Source organism: Lytechinus variegatus, chromosome 17 (assembly GCF_018143015.1).
Source record: "Lytechinus variegatus isolate NC3 chromosome 17, Lvar_3.0, whole genome shotgun sequence".
Lineage (NCBI taxonomy): Eukaryota > Metazoa > Echinodermata > Echinoidea > Temnopleuroida > Toxopneustidae > Lytechinus > Lytechinus variegatus.
In genome coordinates, this window is record NC_054756.1 from 5,587,740 (window position 1) to 5,598,747 (window position 11,008).

Consider the following 11,008-nt stretch of genomic DNA (forward strand, 5'->3'; position numbering starts at 1 on the left):
TTCGTTAAACTATATTTTGATGACGTTTGAAATCGTAAAAATTGTATAATTATGATCTTTTTACAAAGAAAACCGTTATGGTTTACTTTCTATAAACTATTAAAATGAGATATCCCGGGGGTACCTATCTCAACGTCCACAAGTGATTTTTTAGTCATGGAATAAGTATGTATGATCCATAATCCTCCTGTGCTATTATTTTGAAAAGATCTACTTCCCAATTTATCACAATATTTGCAATTTTGTCATTATTTTCTTCTTGAAAATTATGCTATTTTGTGACCAAGGCTACGTCTCGTCTGCTCTTTTTACCGATAGTATCGATATCAAGGTATTCTAGTTAGGAAGCCTTTCGTGAAACAGGTTTAGTAAGATAGGAACTAACTCCGTGGTTGGTGGATAAAGATATGACTATCTTGTCCAGGTGTTGAGAAACGGGCCCCTCCCTTCGAATTTCTGCTCACCGGAGTCATGTAGTTTTTTTTTAGGGGAAGTTTGTTTTAACAATAGCAGAAATAATAATGAAAATTGTGGTGAAGGTTTGAGGAAAATACATCAAAGTTAAAGAATGTTATTAGAATTTTAAGTTTTGGATTTGTGACGTCCGCCAAGAAAAAAAAACCCGAGCAGCTATACCCATGAGTTATAGAATATAAAATGCAATAATTTCAACTTTTAATGGTTCGTGATGACCAATTTTTGTTTTATTTTTAGGAACGGGTGTGAAATTATTTGTCTATATTATACTGAAGGTATATGCATTTTCAATTTTCTGAGGAAATGACATTTAATTGAATACCATGCATAGGCCTATGCGATTATGTAAAGCTGTTGGCATGATGGATTTTTCTCAAACTTTGACAATATTTTATGTTATTTCTTCGATTTACTATTTTTTTATAATTAGTCAGGGTGGTTCACCTTTAGATGAAACAGTGATTTTGCATTCTGTCCGTACGGCGGACTAAAAGTTTTTTATGTTCACAGTTAATTGCACACACACACACACAAAATGCTCGTCTGCACCCTACAAGAGTCGTTTCACCTTTTAATGTGCATTATTAAGAACATAAGTCTCAAATTTACACCTTTGAATCATTACATCATTAAAGGACAAGTCCACCCCAACAAAAACTTGATTTGAATAAAAGAGAAAAAAATCAACAAGCATCACACTGAAATTTCATCAAAATCGGATGTAAAATAAGAAAGTTATGGCATTTTAAGTTTCGCTTATTTTCAACAAAATAGTTATATGAACGAGCCAGTTACATCCAAATGAGAGAGTTGATGACATCACTCACTCACTATTTCTTTTGTATTTTATTATATGAAATATTGTTATTTTCTTGTCATTGTCATGTGAAATGAAGTTTCATTCCTTCCTGAACACGTGGAATTCCACTATTTTAACATTTTGTGCTTCAGGCATGCAAGGAGGTCCTAATCGTCAAATTCGTAAAAATTGAAATATTGTATGATTTAAACAATAAAAACAAAAGAAATAGTGAGTGAATGACATCATCGACTCTCTCATTTGGATGTAACTGGCTCGTTCGTATAACTATTTTGTTGAAAATAAGCGAAACTTTGAAATGTCATAACTTTCTTATTTTACATCCGATTTTGATAAAATTTTCAGCATTGCGCTTGGCTGATTTTCTCTATTGATCCAAATCAACATTTTTCTGAGGTGGCTTGACCTTTAAAGGACCGTACAACAAAAAGTAAATTTATTCAAGCATGTAAAGCTGAAAATTTCATCAAAATCGGATGTAAGATAGGTATGACAATTTAAAGTTTTGCTTAATTTCACTAAATAGTTATATGCACATTCGGGTATGCAAATGTGGGAACTGATGATCACAATTTCTTTTTTAATTATATGAAATATGAAATATTCTATTTTCTCCTCATGTACTGTGAAACAAAGTTTATTTCTCCCTGATGAAGTGGAAGTATATTGTTTAAAATTTTATGGTTCAATCAAGTTGGTCCTTAATTATTGTCAAATCGGTAAAAATTTAAATATTGTATAATTCAAACAGTAAAATATGAAAGAAATAGTGAGTGACGGACATCATCGATTCTCATGCATGGGACTGAATTCTATTTTGTGAAAAATAAGCGAAACTTTAAAAAGGTCATAACTTTCTTATACTAACATCCGATTTTGATGAATTTGTCAGCATTATGCTTGTCTGATTTTGCCTAAGTGCATTTCGACTACACCCATTATATAAGTGCATTTCTATCTATAAAAATTGAGTGGCAGATGAGTGCACAGTCGATCAATGGTGTAAGTGTTAACCGTAACGTTAGGCCTATTTCTTTGATTATTTTTTCTCATAGCTTCAATCTGGAAATCATGGAATAATTATAACATATAAAGTCTATATACATCACTTTTCAACAAGTTTGTAGGCGGAGTGGCTTGTAGGCTGTGGTCGCTCTGCATGCATTCTTGGGCGGAGGGGGGGGGGGGGGTCGATGCGATGATCGAGGTACGTGGACGGACTGGGGATGCATTGTGGGATAATAAAGATGTCAGCCACCATGAGTCAACGTCTGTCTGCTAACGACGAGGTTATTTTAAATATCCTCAATTTTCTGTGCATTGCACCAATTTGTTCGTCAAAATCCCACAGATGCGGAACATTGTCAAAACAGGAAGCGTCAGAGGACTCAGTCTGAAAGGTTTCTTGATGGAAACTATTGTGTAAGTTATTTCAGCGGCTGCCTGCTTACTGTTTAGCGGCTGAGGCTGAGCCGGCGCCGGGTTACCAAGCCCCAGCCCCAGGGAGCTCCGGCTCGCGAACGGCGAAGCGGGCCGGAGGCGGAGCTCAGGCCCAGGGCCTAGGGGCCGTATTCTGAAAATTGTCGTAAGAGAAATATTCTTGTATTTTTAGAGTTACAATAATATCTTTTCTTGTAGTTGTCATGGGTGTCAATTTTCTTGTAACTTTTGCTGAGCTGTCAAAAAAAATAAAACGGTGCATATTTTATATTGGCAGTGTATACAGCCACACGCGTGTGTCTTTTCCATCAGCCACACGCGTGTGGTTATATCCAGAACACTATCTGTGGATACCGCCACACGCCGCCAGTATAACAGTAAGTATGTAGGTCTGACCGTCTATATCACGATCAAATAACCTCATTTCTTCATTAAATCTTACATTCTAAACCCCTTTGATATCCCTTAGATCGTTTCAATTTCATTCTCACCGTCTTCTCTCCTTGCTTTTCTTGTCTTGTTACAAACGGTCGTCTGTTTAACAGCAAATTCTCTTTTTCTACTTGTGTCGATTCTGGCTTCCTTCGCGGTGGCAGACCCATACAGCGTTAGCGCAGCGCAGTAGTAGACATACACAGTTTGGGTTACGTAAACCCATAGGGCTAACGCTGTATGGGTCTGCCACCGCGAAGGAAGCCAGAATCGACACACGTAGAAAAAGAGAATTTGCTGTTAAACAGACGACCGTTGTAACAAGACAGAAAAGCAAGGAGAGAAGACGGTGAGAATGAAATTGAAACGATCTAAGGATATCAAAGGGGTTTAGAATGTAGAATTTAATGAAGAAATGAGGTTATTTTGATCGTGATATAGACGGTCAGACCTACATGCGGTACGTGTTTTACTGTTATTACTGGCGGCGTGTGGCGGTATCCACAGATAGGTGTTCTGATATAACCACACGCGTGTGGCTGGATGGTAAAGAACACGCGTGTGGCTGTGTACACTGCCTATTTTATTTTACCATTATCCTTTTGTGCATAAAGATAACATTAGGGCCTAAAGGTATTCTGAAAAATTCTATCTATTGCATTCTGTTAACTTCCTTGCAAAATACAAGAAAATTTACAAGAGGTAGGGGGCCCTATCGCTAATGCAGTTTCGCACCGGCCGATTACCAGCATGACCAGCACACCTAATTTGTTCCCGATGTCATGACAAGTCTCTTTCTCAGTCACATTTCGATGTCAGTATATCCACCACTTTTCAAAATATTTTGATCGGGAATGGCTGTATTTCGGCTTCGAGTTCGATCTCAATGTCGTTGATCGACACGGCGTAGATCTAGACATAAGACATCGCTTCGCGAATCGCTTGGATTCACCGTGCACCGTAATGTTGATATCAAATGAAGTTAGCAACCAAATGATGCGAAAATGTGGCGAACAAACTGCCAGCATGCCGCATGCGAATCTATGTTTGCATGATTTGGTTGCTAACTTCAGTTCATATCAACATTACGGTGCACGGTGAATCCAAGCGATCCGCGAAACGATGTCTACGCCGTGTCGATCAACGACGTTGAGATCGAAGTAGAAATACAGCCACTCCCGATCACGATATTTTGAAAAGTGGTGGATACATTGACATCGAAATGTGACTGAGAGACTTGTCATGACATTTAGGAACAATTATTGGTGATGAGGTATGCTGGTAACCGGCCGTTGCGAAACTGCATTAGCGCCGAGGTAGGGGGGGGGGGATTGTAACTTATTTATGCATGCGATATTTGTCCGTTTGCAATAATTTTTTCTTGCTGCATTCCGCAAGAACACTGTGTCTTGATTGGTAAACTTTTCAGCAATTAAAATTGGTGTTCGAGACAATGAATCTTTTCAGAGAAAATATGTCTTTGAGAAGAGCCACCTGTACAATCATGAGCGTCGGGGGCGCAAATAAATTACTCCTCATAATATCAACAAGTAATGCACTTCATTTTTTTCAGATGAGAGGGTTCTATATGTTGACCTAAGCATATAAGTTTAGTTTAGTTTACTCCAACGATGTTGTAGGACGAAGCCTGTTCATCGATCAAAGTAGAAATGTCTATTGTTGCTCTCCTTCAGACAAAATTAGATGCGCTACTTATGTTGGCATGGAGGGGTGGCAGGGGTATCGTAGACAGTGAAAAATCCCATGGAAACACACAAGAAACGAAAATTACTCAAAGTCATAGGCATCTTCTCCAATGCTTATCCAGTCTATTCTTAAAAGCAATCACTGAACAAGCAGTAACTACATCTTCTGGGAGACTGTTCCACACATCTATCACTCGGTTAGCAAAGAAAAACTTACGCACATCAAGACGCGAATATCTTCTCTAGCTTTAAGGAATGACCTCGCGTTTTACCACCTTGTCTCAGATAGAAAAGTTCAGAACTTGAATCATAGTAACCATGCAGATTTTTGTACACATCAATCATGTCACCTCTTTTACGTCGATGACTGAGTGATGGCAATTTCAGGAGGCGAAGACGTTCAGAGTATGATAGGTGCTTAATACCTGGGATCAATTTAGTAGCTCTACGTTGGACACTTTCTAACCGCCTCTGCTCACCCAGCTTATACGGTGACCACGCAGCCTGGCCATACTCTAAGATAGGCTTAATGATTGGTTGATGATGAAATATTCCCTGATATTGGGCATGTCAGAATTAAAATAGGGGACGTCCTTACAGAGATAAGACAATTTTCAGAGTACCAATTTAAGAGAACTTTAGCGAGCTACTATCTTGCTGACTAACAAGAAAAGTTGATGATTTTCAGAATACCACCCCAGGACTTGTCTGTAATTTTAGGCAGCTGGTACTCTCCAAAAGGGGGTAGAACGGGGTCGCAATATCACCCCAAATAAAGGGGAAAAAGTAAATCATGCACTTTACCTCCATTACATAGATGAATGTCTATCGTGACACAGAATCCTGAAATGGAGGCACAAACTGGACGGTGGACCCTCAAAAAAAAGGAAAAGTTCCGTCTCGTTCGTTCTCCTTTCAAAATTGAAATAATATGGCTGATCGATACGGAGAACAAGTGCGACATTGCAGTCTAACTTTTCCTTCCGTTGAGGTTCCAGTTTTTGCCTCGGATGTCAGGATTCTGTATCACAAAGCTTCATCCATAATCTAGGTAAGTGCATAATTTATTTCCCCAATTTCATGAATTTATTTGGAGTGCTATTGTGACGCCATTCTACCCCATTTTGGAGAATTCCCATGTCTTCCTCGTATGACACGGACGAAGGGGCCAGAGCTCCCTGGGTTAAGCAGGGGGTTGAACCTGGCTGAGGTGCTGCTGAGCTTGACTCTAGGCTCGGCCTACTAAACTTTAGTTAGGCAGCGGGAGGTGGAAATCCCAGGCCAGCGTAGCCGTTGTTGGCGGCAAACTGATTGAGTATGTCGACATTCAGTAGAGGCGCTGGTCAGAAAATTGGGATTGTATCATACCAGTTACAGGGACTGTCTCAGTTTTCAAAGATTTCTCCACACAAGAAATGCAGGAAAGTTCATTCACCTGTCAAGACTCCCCGTACTATTCATATCTGGAATCATCTGCCAGCTAAAGCAGTTACTGCCCCATCAGTTGCTGTCTTCCGGGGGGCTGCCCTTCCTGTCATCAGAGGGTTAAAGCCTCCTGTAGGTTCCAGGATGCTGTAAGCACTAGGAGCATGATTTTTACTTGCACTTCACCAATTTTATTGTAAATAGAATTCCAACAAAATTGTCTGCACCACCACCTCCTGTCACAGCACATCCCATTCCAGTTTAGCTTGGAAGAGCTGCTTAAGGGATTATTCCTTCAAGGTTCAAGTGACAACACCAATCAAGGGCGCTAGTCAATGTAAACATTTCTGGTTTCATAACAGGATTATTGGAAGACTGTAAGTCGTGAAAAAAAGACGGTGAACAGGGGGGTGGGGATTGAGGTCACTGAATCTATTTTAAAGCCTGTGTATAGCTTTGGTAAAGGGTCAATAATGTGATTGATAATCGAATATCATCTAATATGACAGTCTTACTGAAGCGTAGAGACCGTTAGATATTTTTCCAACTGCACTTCTCTGAGAAAATTTCAAATATTCAAATCTTGGATATATAGCGCCCTCTCTCGGCGAAGCTTGTTTTAAATTAAAAAATGGGCATTCAAGCACTTATCTTATAAATTTAGTGATTAAATATCCAAAAGTTACAGACAAAGAACATATCTTGAAAGTTTCAGCCCATTCCATGATTTGGAATAGGATTTAATTGAAAGACAAAAACACACAGATATTTTAATTTGATCGGGTGACCCGATCAAGTTAAATTTCCATGTAAAATCGCAAAATTTATCCTGTAAAATACATTTTCATTTCATATCCTCCACATCATAATGTTTATAGGGCATATCCATTATATTAGCTAGCAATGAATTGGAATAGTGATAGGTGCATTTTGGTGGATTTACCAAAACTATACACAAGCTTTAAGCACTCTCCAAATCCTGTAATTGCTTTGCTGTCTTTTACCCTTTTCATAAACCTATCCTCCAATTAGCCGCCTAAGAGGAATGCGGATAATTCAATAAAAATTGCTTTCACAAACTCCGAAAATAAGCCGCATTAATTTTATGAGCGCCCGTCCTGAAAAAGGCGGATAATCGTCATGACAACTGGACACGCCCCCTGCGATGTGGTTGTGTTGGAAAAGGGTGACCTTGTGACCGCACCATGGCAATTATCCGCATTATTGGGAATGCGTTCATAAACTCAAAATCTTGTCCCGATGCTGCTATTATGCGGATAATAGCAGCATCAAAATGATGCGGATAACTCTGGTCCTCCAATTTTACGACCAAATTATGCTGCTATTAGCCGCATAATTGGGTTTATGCTCTATTCTTTGTTTATATTTGAATATGTTACCATGTTTTATATTGGTGTTTGTTCACGAAGGGCCTCAAGGAAAACCAGCTTGTTGCTGATTGAGCTACCCTTTTAAATATTTGAAATAAATAAATAAATAAATTATTGGGTTTATGAAAGGGGTATTTGTCTCGCAGGGGGAAGGGAAAAAAACAATCGTCCCCTAAATCTAAAACAGAGAGAGTCTCAATTATCAAGACATGATTTGTCTTGGTTTATGAGGATAGACCCTATCCTTGTTTTCTGGGACAATCCCAGTATTTAGGAGTATGGTGTTTACATTGACTTTAATGGGGCTAATTATGTGTTCATTAGGTCATATCTAAGGCCCCTGGACCGATTCCCACCAATGGGTCGTGGAGGTATTTTACCATGCTCTAACAAAATATGGTATCAAACATGCTGAAATGCAATGAGTGTTTTGTGACATCATCACTTTGGTATACTTTCATTCATAATTGTCTTGTGACCGTGGCTGGATGATGTCACATAATAATCGAAAGTGTACGTGGCCCGCTTTCGATGAACGCTTTAAATAGTTATGTCTTTTTTTTTGTTTAATTTGTTTTCAGATACATGGTTGGCTTGCTGTATTACTTCACCAATAATTTTCCCTTCCTGGTTTATGCAGAATACATTGCTCTTGAAATACAAGGTAAGTGTATAGGGGTCCGGGAGGGGAAACTGAAATTGTAGTCGGATGGGGATGCAAGGTTGAGAACTTCATTTACTGCATCAGGCGTTCGTTTCATAAAGCTGTTCGTATGTTACGAGCGACTTAACAATCTACTGGTGATCCTATCTTGTGGTAAATGATACCAACTTTTCAATGGTATTGATATAGTCCCTAAGAAAAGATCACAAGTTGTTTGTAAAGTCGCTCGTTGCTTACAAAGAGCTTTATGAACTAACCCCCTCCTGGTTACATGCATCATAGTGTGGATAAAATTCCCACTCAAGGAGGGTAATTCCACGGCTGTGAGTCAAACCCATGACCCTCTAATTGAAAGGCCGAAGTCTAAACTATCAGATCACGATGCTTCCACAATTAGGTGGTGTTGCCCTTGACTTTTAGTTTGGAAACCTCAACGGAGGACAAACAATACTTGACTCTGCATTCTGACTCATTAAAAAACAAACGATTGCTTTAAAAAATATAGTTTTACCTCTGAAAAGAGATGGGATCTGGAAGTGGGTAGCTTAAAAGGAGAGGGAAGACCAATTACATGGAAAGAAATGGTGAAGAAGGAAAGCAGTAAGAATGGTCTGAATGAGGAGGATGATCAAGAGAGAAAGGATTGGAAGGAGGGGTGTCTGTCACTATGGTACAAGATTTATCGTTAAAGGAAAAATGCTGACTGAGATAAATGATGATGAAGACTCAGTCCAAAATTCTTATCAGTTCTTTTCTCTTCTTTTTACCAGCGCTCTGTTTTCAATTTTTACTGCTTTTAAAAACAACTATTTGTTTAACAATTTAATCAGATGCAATTCTCCGACAAGCTTTCATGACCCACAATGTAGAGATGAACATTCACTCCTGTACAATTTAGATACTTTTTTGGGGGGGGTTCACCTTATTTACCTTTACTCCAAGTCAATGTTTAAATATGAACCTTTTATTGATACTGTATGTTTTCTCCTATTATTTGCAGCTCTATTGATGGTTCTCGTATTTCTTCATTACTCAAATGATTTGGATGTCAGGATATTACCGGTTGCAGCTTTGTATCCTTTTAGCCAGCAGAGGCACCCAACCTTTTAAACATCAATATCAGTCTGCTTTTTACATGGGACTCGGGGTGATTATTTTCCTCAAAAATGCTAAAGAGCCCTAGAAATTATGAAAGAGCTCTGGATAAGCTCAATCACTGCAATGTAAAACCTTGCCCAATGCTGCATTTTTTGAAGCTGTTGGATCAAGTGAATATTATCCGATTAATGAATGTGCCTTTGTGACATAAACATTAAAATTTGTAATTTCTGAAAGGTTTCCATGGCAAAGAAGAATAGTGTAGTTGGTTTCTTGGTACATCATGTATCTTTCTTGGGCAAGTGTTGGTCCTGAAACGGACCAAACTCGACGTTTCAATAAGTGTGTTCTTCTCATGTCTTGAAGACGACCAGAACACACTTATGGAAATGTCAAGTTTGGGTGGACATTTTCAGGACCAACACTTGCCCAAGAAAGACACACGGTGTACCGTGAAACCTACTACACTATCAAAATTTCTGTTACTGCACTAATAACTTTGTTTTTTTGGGTCAAATTCTCTCATGTTAATGAATCAATCGTTATCAAATTGCTTGGAATAATTCCTTAACCATTACGTTGCTTTTTAGATTTTTTCTTGTGACAGCCATTATAGGATCAGGGTCTCTTCCAACCTCCATTATTGCTTTTTTCTTGTAAGTATTCTTTATATGTTGGAGTTTTCTGTGAACAATGATTTGATTTTTCTTCTCAGATTATTCAACAGTTTAGGGCGCATGCATGAATGGGTAAAATATACAAGGCATAGCAATGCGATGTGCAGTATACAGCACAACTACGCTCTGTGACGTCATAATGAACTACAGGTCAACTACCAAAATTGATCCTATGAAGTGCTAATGGCGTAATGTGATATGACTTGTTATAAAATCAAATATCTCCCTCTTTTTTTTGGGGGGGGGTAGGTGGGATAGATATATTTATATCGGATGGCATTTTATCATGAAATACCAGAAATATTCCTCTCGTTAGGGCCAATATTCCACTCATCTGTGATTCGAGGAATATTTTCCCGAACTCTTGTAATATTTCATGTATTCCATTCTGAGCCATCCAATATAATATAAAAATTCATACGTCTTGAGCCGCGACACCACCGCGGCATATGCAATTGTGATTGTCATGTTTTTGAAGGGAGTATTCGTGTGAGGAAATGGGTACTGGCTCTAAATCACAGTTTTTTAGACTGATAGAAGCATGGTCAAGGAGTGAAACAGTGAAATTTAAGATGAGTTGGATACATGTAGATGTGAGGTCATGTTTTTGCATGAATTTATTTTTTACAATAAAAAGTGACACTTTTTGTCCTGGGAGTGTCAATCCGTTGATGAGCCCTGATGGTTCGGGTAGGTGTAGCGAGGTTTAACAGTAGTGAAGTGTAGTGGAGCCTACACAAACCATCGCCTGAGGTATGCTTTAACTTTGAACCTTCAGATAGGGCATGGACTACAGGGGATGTTTCACAAGGAAATCAGAATGACTTATGGGGCAGTAATTGTCAGACACTTGTGATCACTTGCAAGTCTGTTTTTGT

General features: G+C 38.7%; 1 protein-coding gene across 1 annotated transcript in view; it reads left to right on the forward strand.

The window, feature by feature from the left end:
- The first annotated feature begins 2,523 nt into the window (after positions 1–2,523).
- Positions 2,524–11,008, forward strand: part of LOC121431184 (mannose-P-dolichol utilization defect 1 protein homolog 1-like) — a 9,310-nt gene continuing 825 nt past the window's right edge. Inside the window, 5 exon segments of the mRNA XM_041628694.1 lie at positions 2,524–2,623; positions 2,626–2,719; positions 8,273–8,355; positions 9,356–9,428; positions 10,044–10,109. Coding sequence (XP_041484628.1) covers positions 2,524–2,623; positions 2,626–2,719; positions 8,273–8,355; positions 9,356–9,428; positions 10,044–10,109 — 416 coding nt within the window.